This window comes from Beta vulgaris, chromosome 4 (assembly GCF_026745355.1).
Source record: "Beta vulgaris subsp. vulgaris cultivar EL10 chromosome 4, EL10.2, whole genome shotgun sequence".
Lineage (NCBI taxonomy): Eukaryota > Viridiplantae > Streptophyta > Magnoliopsida > Caryophyllales > Amaranthaceae > Beta > Beta vulgaris.
The window spans coordinates 37,010,503-37,024,927 of record NC_079205.1 but is presented as its reverse complement, the minus strand read 5'-3'; the positions used below and the strand labels follow the sequence as shown (position 1 = coordinate 37,024,927).

The 14,425-nt window shown below is 36.6% G+C and overlaps 1 protein-coding gene and 1 pseudogene across 1 annotated transcript; both read right to left on the bottom strand.

The window, feature by feature from the left end:
• Nucleotides 1-1,278: 1,278 nt before the first annotated feature.
• LOC125496626 (uncharacterized) lies at nucleotides 1,279-2,663 on the bottom strand. The gene is made up of 3 exons (XM_048642140.1): nucleotides 2,655-2,663; nucleotides 1,689-2,036; nucleotides 1,279-1,578 (listed from the first exon to the last, which is right to left on the bottom strand). The coding sequence occupies exons 1-3, from the start codon at nucleotides 2,661-2,663 to the stop codon at nucleotides 1,279-1,281; spliced, it is 657 nt and encodes a 218-aa protein (XP_048498097.1).
• A 10,668-nt stretch (nucleotides 2,664-13,331) lies between these two features.
• LOC125496625 (uncharacterized) lies at nucleotides 13,332-14,211 on the bottom strand (annotated as a pseudogene).
• Between the last annotated feature and the right edge of the window lie 214 nt (nucleotides 14,212-14,425).

Genomic DNA, 14,425 nt, shown 5'->3' with positions numbered 1-14,425 from the left:
CTACAGTGTCCACACCACTACTATCTTCAAGTCCAAATCACCACCACCACCTTTCATAATGCTCATAAGAGTACTCTCATCACCACCACTACCTTACTTCTTCCCATCACCACCACTATCTTACTTCTTCCCATCACCCACCACCAACTTCACTCCGCACTATCACCACCACCTTTCATAATGTGAATATGTGATTGATGATATAGCATCCAAGAAAATGTGATTGATTGGTCCACATACATTAAATTGATGCAGAAAACTTGTATTGCAATATACATTAAATATAACACATAATGAATTACTAGATAAGAGTACTCCCATCCACCAGTACCTTTCTTCTTCCCATCACCACCACCATCTTCACTCCCATCACCACCACTATCTTCTTTGTTTCTTCTTCCCATCACCACCATCATCTTCACTCCCATCACCACCCTTCTTCTCTCCTCGGTTCTTCAAAAAATAGGAGGTGTTCAGCATGGACACCCCGCCAGCGGTGGAGGCGTTCATGGTAGACGCTCCACCATAAGGTCATGCGCCTGCCATGGACGCCTCAAACTGGTGGTGGGGCGTCCATGGTCTACGCCTCTCCATATATATATTTTTTTAAAATTCACCACCAAGAAACTGATAGCTAGCACCGAAACCAAGTGGTGGGGCGTGATGGTGGATTAGTGGTGGTGGCGGCAACTCCAATGGTGGTAGGGGGAGAAGAGAGAAAAGATGGTATAAATATATAACATAAAAATACTATATTTATGGAGTTAATAAGAAATATTATAGCGTCAAATAGCAAATCCTACTAAAATACTAAAGGTTAAATGGCGCGCACACTAATTCATAGAGCATGGTGTCAAATGTACATAGATAACAAGTCAAATGAACATATGTACATCTCTAGTTGGTACATTTCAATGTTATCAGTCTATGTGTACATAATCTTGCCCGTCATGTTCATCCTGAGTATGGTTCTCTTCCTACGCACGTGTGTGTGTACTAACTTGGGCTAAAATACACCCTAGCTCTAAACACATAAAGATCCAACCTCTATGCAATGAAGCTTCTAAAATCTCAAATTTTGAATTGGTAGGTAGGTAAATTGGTGCTTTGTCCATTGCCTTCATGAGATGCCAAGCTTCACCTTCTTTCTCTTGATCTTCCCCTAGTAATACATCCTCAAGCGGATCCCTTACTTCAACCAAATCCCTTAGGATTAACACTTCGTGCTCAAGAGTATCGATTCGATGTACTTCCATAATCGGAGCCTTCATACTCTTGTTAAAACTTCATCTTCTCATCTTCAACCCTCAATGTCAAGACATCCCTCTTCATGTCAACTAGCACCCCGACCTTTTTCAAGAAAGGCCTTCCAAAAATAAGAGGTATTTGGGAGTCTTCTTCCATTTCCATCGCTACAAAGTCACAAGGAATGAAGACTCTCCCAACTTGCACCGGACCATCCTCGAATTCTCCAATGGGCACCTTAACCGAGCGATCCGCTAGTTGTATCACCCTTCTTGTGGGTTTAAAAAACTCAAAGTTGAGCTTCTTGCAATGAAGAGTAACATTAGGCTTGCACTAGCTCCAAGATATGTCAATGCTCTCTTTGGCTCCATATCTCATATTCTCAAGGGTATGGAGAAGGACCCCGGATCTTCAAGCTTTTTGGGGAGCTTGTTTTGGAGTACCACATCTTCGACGGAAAGAGCAATGGTGGAACTTTCTTCAAGTTTGGACTTGTTAGAAAGAAGTTCCTTTAGTAACTTGGCATAAATGAGCATTTGAGCCATAGCTTGGAAAAATGGAATGTAAACTTCTAAACCCCTCATTACCTCAAGGAACTTGACAAATTCGTCATTGAAGTGCTTCCTTTCTAACCTTTGAGGATATGGAATCCGAGGATTGTAGCTCTTCATTGGAGGAGGCTCGTTAATTGATTTTTCAGGTTCAATAACTATAAGAGTCTCATCCTCGTGAATGTCTTCCACAATGAAATTTTCAACATCTTTATCTACTCCACTATTAACATTCTCACTCTACTTGGAAGTACTAGCATCATCAAGTGTGGGCATCTTAGGAGCCTCATAGTGAGCCCTGTATCTCAAAGTGATGGTTTTAGCTGACTTTCGGATGATTGCTTGGCTAGGAAGTTGGGTAAAAGAATTTGAGGAGTTGTTGCTTACTTGTTGAGCCACTTGGGCAAGTTGTGTCTCAATCATCTTGTTTAAGCATTCATTTTTTTTGGAGGGAAGTGTTTCTCTCCAAATTTTCTATCATTATTGGCATTGGTTTTTGTTTATTAGGCTAGGAAGAGTTGGAGAGTGGATTCTAGGGAACATTGTTTGGGTTGGTTTGGTTCAAAGGGAGCTCTAGGGGTGGTTGCGTGAATGCTTGTTGGGGGCTATGGAATCCGGGTGGCCTATTTGAGACTTGGAAAGATCGAGGTGGTTGAGGGTTCTTCTCTCTCCACCACTTGCGTTGTTGTTCCTGCTTCTTTCTTAATTGTTGAAGTTAGGATTTTCCTCACCTCTAGAATTAACCCATGCAACATGGTCCATAGACCCTCCACAATAAAAACTAGCATGGTCCAGTCCACCACAAATTTCACAAAAAAAAGCTTGAGAAGTGCCTTGGTTAGGAGATGCCAAGCTTACCTTTTCCATTTTCTTTGCAAGAGTATCAAGTTTTGCATTAATGTGGTCAATGACATCAAGATCATACTTGGCTTTGCTTGCATTCTTCTTGTTTGCGGTTCTAGTAGAATTACCCCCCAAGAGTAGTGTCGTTTTGCTTCACCGTGGCACATAACTCCAAGAAATTAGCCAAATGCTTAAGAGGGCACTCATGAGTCATACCCCATAGGGCTATTGCTTGATCATGCGAATCAAATGCAGAGAAAATTCAAAATTGATGGTGGTAGTTGGGCGGCGAATTCCACTTTTGAGTTCAAAGGCATTGGGATGCCCCAAAGTCTCGTAATTCTGTAGGAGCTTCATCACCCATGGTGCTAGAAGTAGTGGAAATATACGACTCTTGGTCAAAATTAGGTTATTCAACGATCAAGGGTTGGCTCGTGGGTTCCCTAAAGATTCTCCGTAATTGCCTCAATGTATTTTCAATGTTATGATCAATGGGGATGGTTGGATTACACCTCAATTTTCTTGACATGCAATCAACAAAGCTAAGGAAAATACTGTAGACACATAATCGTGTCTTCCCATTTAAGGATCCGATGATGAAACATTCCGTGGTCTTAATTGGTCAGAAACAAGGGGAGCTGTAGTCCAAAGAGCCATCACAAAACTATTTCGAAGAAGTGTTAAAGTGCTATTTTAAAGCCAATTAATCATTCATGATGATAATTAATTATATGTTGAGCCCAATTCTTTGAAAAGTCCGATTAATTTTTTAATAATAATTAATAAATATTTTCAAAGATATTTTTATAATCAAATTTTATCCCGTAAAATCAGGTTTTCTAACTTAAAAGATAAAAGAAAATCTTTAAAATGCGTTTTATAATAAAAATGTGTCAAAAGCAAGATGGTGCGCTGAGCGCACCAACGTGTACCGAGCGCACAGGCTGCCAAGCGCACCATTTTGCCATATACTTTGCACATGTGCCAAGCGCACAAAACTGCCACATAGACTTGTGTGTCATATAGAGTCATGTGCCAAGCACACTTCTTTGTGCGAGATACATCTTTTTCTTTCTTATCCTTTTCAAAGCGTGTACCACGTGTACGCTTTCTATAGGGCATTCCGCGTCAGGCACGCCAACCTAAGCCTGACACATGGATTTGCGCATGACATGTTAGACGGCGTCTGGCGCAGCTGGCGCTTGAAGCGCAATTTCGTTTTTCCTATAGATACACCTAATTTCCGTATAGATTTCAGAACGGTTTTTCACACAACTCGACTTCTATATTACGAATACTTTACGAACCTCTCTACGAAATACCTATTCTTTCTACAAAACACATCTAAACATATTTAAATCTTTCAGACATTCAGATTTGCAGGCTTCACAATTGCCCGTCATGCAGGTTGTTAATCTCGCAGTCTCAAGCCACTGTATAATCTTGAGGGTCCTTGAATAAATTCTCTATTTTTATGTTGAAGTTACTAACCATTTATTTAATGATGTAGATCTTTGATATAATATCGTTCTATTGTATATTCTAATCCTTCCTACTTTTTATTTATTTTTATATATTATTATTATATACTTGTCTGATCGTTCTATACGTATTATATGATTGTCATGATTTATTAATTTTATCACTCAGATGTTATTTTTGTTAATCAAAGACCTAATAAATTGTTCTAAAGTTAATCAGATTAATTTGGACAACCTGCTAGGTTCCCTATAATATTGATTGTGAAATAATATATCACACAAAATAGTCTTTTTATGTGTTTCCTGAACAAACCTAGACTAGTTATTTTTAGAGTGCTTAAAATATTTTATGGTTATTCTATTGCATAAAATTTGACATCAATCCATAAAGTAGAGGCCAGCAATGGGCGACACAATTCCTGACCATGTTCGTACCCTCACCCCCGAACTCAATCTTTGGTTCATTTTGACCATATATGGAGTATAGACGGGAAAATCTACATTAGATAAATCTCTAATTTGTTCCTACTATTTCTCAATATCCAATTAGGTTTATGCGTCTTTCTTTAAAGACTTGTTGGCGACTTCAAAAATATTTTATGATAAAACCTTTACAATGGGGTAGTCAAATCTAAACGCACTCATCCCACGTAGACCAAATAAAAACATGCCTACAATTAGTAAAAACAACCAAGAGGTAAATACACCAAAAGAAAAAAAAAGAAAAGGCAATCTAGTCTCAAAACTAACAAATTAGCCAATGTTAACCACTATCTCCCCGACAACAACGCCAAAATTTAACGAGTCGTTATAATCTCGCCAAATATAAGCTAATTTATCCAAGAGAGGGTAAGTATAGGGTCGAAAAGGAAGTAGGGTTAATCAAGGGTTAAGTCACTAATTACAATGAGCTAAATTTATTTTTTTCGGGTGGGGGTTTTGAAATTTTAGCAATGATTCTAAGGTTTAAGTAAACTAGGAAATCGGTAAATTAAATCAACAAGATAAGTAAAGGAGATAAAATGAAGGTAAAAAACTAGGGGATTAGGGGATTGACCAACATTAAATCCAAGAATCCAATCATCAAAACCAAGGAGAAACATATGGGGGATCACAAGGGAAAAATCACGCATATGAGAACTCTAATTACTCTTTCGAGCTAATTAATTAGAGGAGCTTGATAATCACTCACGACCTATTCTTCTGGCATGAGCAACCAATCTAGCCAAATCAAGAACAACATGATTAATCAAGATTCCCTAAACTAGAGAATACATATTTCCATTGAGATCCTAGTCTAGCAACCAAACTTAGTTTATTCCTAGCTTCATCTCTCAATCCTTCACTTGGAATTTCAAAAATGCAAGTCAAGTAGAGATCAAGCACCCAACGAAACAAATCAAGCAAGTTTGATCAACAAGTTCAACCCCAAATATTAACCCCCTAACTTAGATTTAGGATCCAAAGAGTAATTGAAGGTTACACCCCTTCCACTAGTATGAAACTACTCACACATCATAGAAATAAAGCAAAACAAAACTTAAAATAACTTCATCACTATTATAACCATGGAGGAAAGAGAAAAAGGAAGATCAATCAACTAAAAAAACAATTTCTAAACAAACAAAGCATGACACAAACAAGAATAGAGGAAAAGGAAATGAAATAAGTAAGAAATTACTAACTTTTAAGCTTGCATAAATGTGAAAATGGAGTTTAAAAGCTTAAAGCCTCAACTTTCTCTCTCTAAGGGTTCTAAATTTTGAATGTTAAAGCAAGGTTTTTCTCTCTCGAATCTCAAAATAAAATTGGTTAACCTAAAATAAGAGGAGTTTATCTTATATGATCTTAAAAATAAAACAAGGTTAATTACAATAAAGCCCCGTACAAAAGCATCAAAGTAAATAACTTAAATTGCGGAAAACACCGCGATCCGGGCGGGTGACTCGACCAGAGTGCTCGGGCGGACCTGACCCAAACGGGTCACTAAAGGACCCGGGGGGTCGTATGATCTAGAAAGGTGGATGAGTGAGTCTGGGCTAACCCGGGCTGATTAGGTGATTCAGGCCTTTGGGTCAACACTCTTCTCTCCTTCTTCTCTTCTTTCGAGCCCATTGATGCTCCGTTTCTTCAATGCCTTGCCTCGAATTTGTGTGAAGGTCCTTCAAAGATGCTCTCGAATCCTGAAATTAAACCAAGCATCCAAAGAAACAGCACAAAGGAGAAAATATTGTGCAAAAAGAAGAAAAATAAAGCAAATTAGCGTAGAGTAGTCTAAAAGCTATCATCAAAAACTAATCAAAAGCCAATTATATAAACCAATAATCATTAGAGCTAGGTTTAAAATAAAAAGAGATGGTTACTCGGTGAAATAATGAAGATCCAAAATAAAAGAGAAAGAGTTGAAGTAAAATGAGAAAAAGAAAGTAAAATAAAAATTTGAAACAAAAGGTTCAAGGAAAAGAAAAAAAAAAGAATGCTAGGATGGGATTTATGGGATTCGATCCCCGCGTTTGCTTATGATATGAGATGAAATTGACCATCAGGCCAACTTGCATTTACTGAACCAAAAGCCTGTAAACTTCTTTTATCTTATTTTCTAAATATGCCTAAAGTAAAAAAAAAATAAAAAATTTGAGGGGATGGGCCACCAAAGACCCTTTATGGGTCTGCCCATGATGTTAGTATGATCATTGCAACTCCCGTAACTGTAAACACATAATCTTGGAGCATGATCAACAAACGTGCAAGTACTACCTACTTGGATCATCATCATGACATACAATCACTACAAGGACCCAAAGATATCGGGCAAGTAACTTGACAAACTAATAGACCAATTACTACTGATAATGTCCACATATATCAAAGCATATATTACACACAAGCAAGAATGATGTCTATATTTGAAATTGAAGATGAACCTTATTTGAGATTCCAAAGTCCTACAAGACTAAATCAAATAATTCATAATGTCGCAAATTCAATAATAAAAGCATTACACGAATTCGTTGTTAAATCTCGAATCTTGTACTCTTATTAGAGTTGAATATAGTACCAAGTACAAATAAAAAACGTATATTGAACCATTTTAGGCTTCTATTCATATAATCATATAGGTGAAATCACCTGTTGTTGGAAGGGTGACAACTGAAAACAACTCCTTCAATATAATAAACCAACGTAAATCCTACAATCTCAAAATCGATCACGTCACGGGTGCCATCCCTACAAGTACCAACTAATCTAGATGACATCCACAACTAACATTAGACTATAGATGGTAGGAGATAACTTTGCTAAACTAAGAGTAAGATGGTGAAAACAGTTAAAACTTGTAATAAGCACCATGAGCTCCTCTAGTGCTCATGAGTGACTAGTGGTAATCAATCAACTATCTAAGACTTAATTTCAATCAATATCAAAGTTATTGATATGGCTTATTTTTACATGTCTCAACGAACAATTTGTTGCGACAAGATAACTACAACTTCGTGACATGACACACGCACAAGTATGAAGATATCTAGATAAAGGGTACCATTTTGCAGCGATATCCAAGGGAAACTCAGTCAATATGGTTACTGGACACCTCCTCATTGATAAGTCATATTTATATATAGTTTTTAGATGCATTTAGGTTGCATTTTAGAGCATTTAGTTTCATATTTAGGTTCATTATTGCATTATATTCTTAAGTTATGCTTTTATATTCCTATTCGGTATATTTTCTTATTTTTGATGAATTTTAGGCATTGAGGACGTATTTGGAGTATGATTAGCTAAACTTGAGGATTAGGAGCACTTGGAAAGAAGCAACAATGAATAAGGATTGTATGGATATGTCATAGTATGAGTTTGAGCTAAAATCGAAGCGGAAAATCATTAGAAGAAATATGAAAAAAGAGTCATGTCTACTCTTCTGATCATAACTTTTGATGTGCTTTTTATAATCACAAAATTCCAGCATATTTGGAAACTAGAATTGAAGATCTTTCCAACTATAGGTGGCACGTCCCGAGAAGACTTCTAGTCAAGGAGTTATGCCTTTCGGAAGATTGCACTGTTTCCGCTGGAATCTGCCACGTGTACGTGCGGATCACTAATCCGCCTATTAATGATTTATTTAAGAATTTCTTTATCTTGTAAAATTACTTTCTTAGATATTAGATTTTGAATATTATTTAGATAAGTTTTCATTCTTTCTCTCTCCTCCCCCTTCTCACGCTATTTTTTAGGTTTTAGGTTTTAGTTTTCTCTCCTCTTTTTCTCTCTAGTTTTTAGTTGTAAACCCTAGTTTTTATTCTTCTTCATTAATTCGTGAGTTTCATTAGTTTCTTTCCTTGATTTCTTTGATTATGCTTTTCTTGGTAGATTTAGATTTCATTATTTATTTCATGATAGAGTAGTTTTTATTTCTAGGGTATGTGAATCCATGTTTCTATGATATGATTATTGATTGATATTTATTCGTGGTTCAATTAGTTATTAATTTCTCTAATTGATTAGTATTTTATTGTTAATCTTGCAATCTGATCAATTGTTTGATTAAATATTGTTAATATCGAATCACAGATCGAGAGATAGTACTCTTTAGAGGCTTACCTATAATTAGCAAATCTGATTATGTTGAGCGACCGTACTAGCATATGTTGATTTGAGAGCGTTAATGCCTGACCAAGGATTAACATATGCTCTAGATATCTAATTGATTATTGATGATATTTTGATAGATTACAGTTATAAACATGGTGAACGATTACCCTAGATTTTTTTTAGTTTGATTTTCGTAGTTTGGTTAGTTTAGAAATTTAATTCAATTATTCTTGATCTTGTTTAGTTTTTCCATATCTTAGAAGCTAGATTAAAACGACCATCTCTCTGTGGATTCGACCCTATTTACCCTACTACATTGTTAGAAGGTTTTGCAGGAATTATTTTTGACAGGTGTACGATAGCCTATCACTTATATCATCGTGGAACAATTCAAGGCTAAGAGAAATACGTTGGACTAAGGAGACCAAGGGAACAAAGTCAAAGAGGGTGAAGATTTGCCTGGATAGACGTCGTGATTTTAGGCATGATTTGGACTAACCGTAGGAGCTATTAAGCAAGGCTAGGTGGTGAAAAAGGCATGTAAAAGCTATCACAAAACTCTTCTAGGTCTTTACAAGCAAGATTAAGTTTACACAATTGATTATTATTCATTGTTTTTAGTTGTTCTTTTATTCTTTTACATCAAAAGTTTACATTATATTTAAAGACATAACTTAGGTTGTATTAACTGTCGTAATTCATCAATGACGGTTGCATCTAGTAGATTGGTTTTTTCTCATCTTCATTGGGGTTTATCCGCGTCAACTTTTGCTTGTCTTATTCTACTGATTTTTCCCTCGTCATTTCGTCTAGTTGCCAAAATTAATTCTCAACCTAGAGCATAATTTGACATAAACAATTTTGCGTCGCTTGTAGGAGAAAACAACTAGACTTTGATCTTCTTTCGACAATCGAGAGGAATGGCTGCACAAATGAATCCTGAATAACCAAGGGTAATGTACAAGCAGATGAAGGTAGAGGTGGTAGTTATCAAGAAGGACAACTCCTCTTTTGGGTCTATCCCATACGCTTGTTTTCAAAAAGTAGAGTAAAAAATCATTCTATGAACGAATTCCTTCGTAGATAGAGTAGATAGAAATAGAGAACGCCTAACATATGAATTCACCATGTTGCCAAAAAATGTAGTAAACTCCAAGAGGAATTGACGTTAAACAAAAGCTCAAAATTTGGGCGCCTGTAAAACATCAAAAAGATACGTTTCATGGGCAATCTCTCCGACGTAGACTATACTGACTCTAAAGAAGATGAAGGACCTGACTCCAATGAAGAAAGCGAAAATGATTAAGGAGGTCCTGAATGAGACCCCCAAGGAGATGAAGATCCCATGGCAAAGAGAATGGTGAAGATTAAGAAGCAGAACAAGAGGATGATGAAGGTACCATCTCAACTACTAGGAGCTCAAACCTCAAGCATCGTGGAGCACAAAAATGGCTATGCAGCATCGCCGTTCGTCGAGAAAATTATCAAGGATATGCTCCCAAGAAGCTTAACCCTTCTTATTTTGACCGCAACATATGATGGATGACCCAACTAAGCATGTTGCCTAATACAAGTAGAGAATGTGGCAAGCATCCATCCCGTGGAATCTGGTCGAGGCTTGCATGTGTAAGTATTATGGAGTAACCTTGACTTGACAGGTATTGAAGTGGCTTGGAACTATGAATTCAGGCTGCATCGAAAACTTCCCAACCTTGGTCAACAAGTTCAATGGAAGTCGTAGTCTCGAGAAACATACCAGTGACTAGGAACCAGGAGAATATGTCTGCGACTACTACAAACGTTTCAACAAGGAGATGATCGGGATCAAAGACTTTGATACTAATACAACAATATAATGTTTTCGAAAGGGTCTCGTCTGGCGGTCCAAGATGTACTGACGAAATATATATGCACGACCTTCGGTGATGTAAAGTGTAGAATACTGGCTCAAATGATATTGGAAGAAGACGACGCCATCTTCAACACCATCTCGATGCACCGCGCGTCAGAAGGGTCAAGCGATCAAAAAGCATTAGTCCTAAAACAAAACAATTGGTGGTCTCATCCATACAATTGTCCAAACCAGGTACATAATGTTCATGATGTGTCGGTATGGACGTGAAGGAAGACAACAATACTTTTCCCAACATATTGAGTCGTATGGATTTTTAGTCGACGTCAAAGGATTAGTGAACGCGTTGACAAAGATCGGATCCCCTATAAGTTGGCCAAAAAATAATGATCCTCCAGATGCTCAAAAGGACCAAACATAATTGGTGTCAATTCCATCACGACCATGGTCAATCATCGTCACATATTAAGGTAATTAACATTATTTTTGGTAGAACTGATGTTTGTTGACTAGTAAGAGAAATAACCCTAAGGAATTATACCTTTGTTGCCTATGTCTTCTATTACGACCTGCATGAGTAGGAATCTTGAAGCTTAAATGAACATTTAATGGAGATTTAAAGTGTTTGATCATATGTTTCAAGCGTTTAGAGACTACTTGGAGTGATTTTCGTAGTTGGAAGCGTAGAAAACGTTTTCAGGAAAGCCAGTTAAACATCGAGTAAAAATGAGGTTTATTTATAGGCAAAATGGACGAAACCAAATAAAATCTGATGGTGCGTGACTCGCAGGCTTGTTGCACTTGACGCATCAGTGTTGTGCGGACTGAATCTGCGTCTGTGCTTCTGAATTTTGCTGACTGTTCCGATGTCGCATGTGGGCGGCATTGGAGTGCCAATCGTATTCGGGCGCGTGGATCAAATCCCGATGGGTGTTATTATTTATCTAATATATAAAAGATTCTTTCTATCTTGAATTAAATAATATCTTTTGGATTTTCGGAAACCCGTTCTCTTAACTCTTAAAGAATAAAAATTTGATTTTTTATCAGGAATATTTAATAAAAATACAATTAGTTATCATTAATAATTAATTGGGATTATAAAAAATGGGCTTCAACAATGCAATTAATTATCATGAACAATTAATTGGGCTTTTTAAACTGGGATTGGATTAATAAAAATATTTCAAGTTCTTAAACTAATTTTGGGTTTAACTTGTTGGATTTTTCTTCCTTTGGAACAGACTAATTAGAACGATGGTATGTTTCATCATTGGGTACTAAATGGGGAGACACAATCATGTGTCTACAATTAGCAACCATCATTTGAAGCGAAAATACCTTGTTTTTTCCCATCTTTCCCTTTTTCCTCTTCATTTATCTTTTCGTAGCTTATTTTGCTTAATCTAGAGTAATTAAGTCATTTGTAGCTTATTTGCGAATGTTAGTTAATTTGGCTTTTAATATGATTTTGTAATGCTTATATGTGTTTGATGTTGTAGGATAAACCTTAAAGGTCTCCATCCGGTACATCGAGCGTAGAATGAGCAATTTTGGCAAAATAAGAGCTTTCCAAAGACTTTATGCAAATGGGTCAAATTCAAATGGTCATAACTTTTAGCATATGCAACATACTTTAGTAATGCAAGTTGTAGATTTCCAATGACTGGTCACAAGCCCAATTCAAATAAAAATGAAAAGATATGGTTTTTTAAAGTTAGGTGCGTCTGTCAGAACGGAGCGCCTGCTCCAAAAGCCCTGAAAACCTTCTGCCTGCTCGAAATTGTATGTAGCGCCCCCCTCTGCTTTGGCTCTATGGAAATTCTTGTTTTTCGATTGCCGAGACATTGGAGTTGGCGCTCCACGCATGGAGCGTGAGCACCGGATTCCCAGCTAAAATTCTACCGAGAAGTTGAAGCTGGCGCTCCACCCCCATGGAGCGAGAGCTTCGATATGTGATTAAAAAAAACTCCCGTTTTTTTCGCTGATTGCCCTTTTGTATTTGTGAGAGATATAAAAGGGCCTCTCTGAAGATATTTTTAGATTAGATTTTCAATAGGGAGATTATAGGGAGATTTTAATCTGATTTTTGATATGTAGACTTTACAACTCGAAGAGAGAGAAAGTGAGGTTGAAGCTTTTGAACTCCATTTTCACCATTTATGTAAGCTTAAAAGTTGGTAATTTCTTATTTATTTCTTCTTCTCTTTCCTTAATCTTGTTTATGATCATTGTTTTGCTGCTTAGTTCTTGTTTATTATTTGTTAATCTCCCCTTTTATCTTTCCTCCATAGTTATGGTGATAAGGTTATTTCAAGTTTTATTTTGTTTTATTTCCATAACTAGTTTTTTGACCCGTGCAAAATGCACGGGAAGTATTTTGGTTTATAAATATAAAATACTTATGTGTATAAATTATTATTTGGTTTAGAAGTATTCTACATGAAGATGTGATTCTTGATTTAAAGTTTAATCTTTTCAGTAGTGTATGTGAATCAACTTACTATTGCCATTAAACATTTAAAGACAATAAATTTGCATGAGAGAACAGTGTTCTTGTAAGTTCAATGTAGTAACATATAGGTTTTTCGGAATTGAATCTTTAAATCTATATAATATAAGAAAAGAATGATTGGCTACTATGTAATAAGTAGTTTATAATACCGTATAGCAGAACAAACGTTTACTAAAGAATACGATTTACAGAAAATAAACATATAATAAAATTAAAAGTGAGTAGCTTACATCAATAATCAAATTAAATCATAAGTTCCGGAACACTTCCTTATAAACAACATTACTCGTGATATTTGATCCTCCGTGTTCTTTGTTACAAATTAAGATCTTGAGGCCTTGTTTGTTTGTTACTCTAGAAATGGCAACATAGAACTGACCATGACTAAAGACCGGTCTAGGGAGATACAAACCTACCTGCGATAGTGATTGACCCTGACTTTTGTTTATAGTCACAGCAAAACAAACGACCAAAAGGAACTGCTTTCTTTGAAACTTAATTGGAAATCTCGTTGCATCAGATGGAGTCAAAGTCATGCGAGGAATAAATACCTTATCCCCCACGTTACTTCCAGAAATGACTACAGCTTCTATAACACGATTCCCAAGATGCTTAATCACCATCCTCGTACCGTTGCACAACCCAGATTTGTGGTCTATATTTCGTAACAGCATAACAGGTGCACCTACCTTTAATCTTAAATGGTGATTAGGTAGGCCTGAACATCTAATGGTATTTAGAAATTCAGTTGAGTAAATTTCACTCGCTCCTAAATTGCCTTCAACATTGCTTATGCATCTGAGCTGAGATACAATTTCTCCTCCCCGGTAAATGGGATAGTACGTAATCATTCACCATCTCAACTATCTCATATGTTGGGGCTAAAATAGCCCTTTCTTGAAAATATTTTGGCTCCCACAAGTGATCCTTTAAGAGAGGATATGTGCTTTCCACAATTGCCGCTATAGGATCAGATTCCCCTTCTATGAGTATATCATTTGACACCTTAATTTCGGCCTCGCCTTTGTTTGGACCTCCTGCATTTCCATCTCCAACACTAAGTATCCATTCTGAAAATTCTTTCACCTCCTTCAAACTTGTTTCAGAAGATCCATTTTGTAGACGCATATTTCTCGTCAATTTCAACACCTTACATGAATTCCATAGTAAGAAGAGCTTAAGGCTGAGAACACGATATCTTGTCTACTTCCTTTGGGATTACAGGCAATATCTGCCTAAAATCACCACCGAAAACAACAACCAAACCACCAAATGGTTTGTACTTATTAGAAGGATCCACAGACTGCATGATGTCTTTCAAACTTCTATCAAGTGCTTCGAA

Coding starts and splice junctions, on each gene's coding strand:
- LOC125496626 (XM_048642140.1), bottom strand. Junction 1,579..1,688: donor CTCTTTCCGTCGAAGATGTG/GTACTCCAAAAC, acceptor TCTTGGAGCTAG/TGCAAGCCTAATGTTACTCT.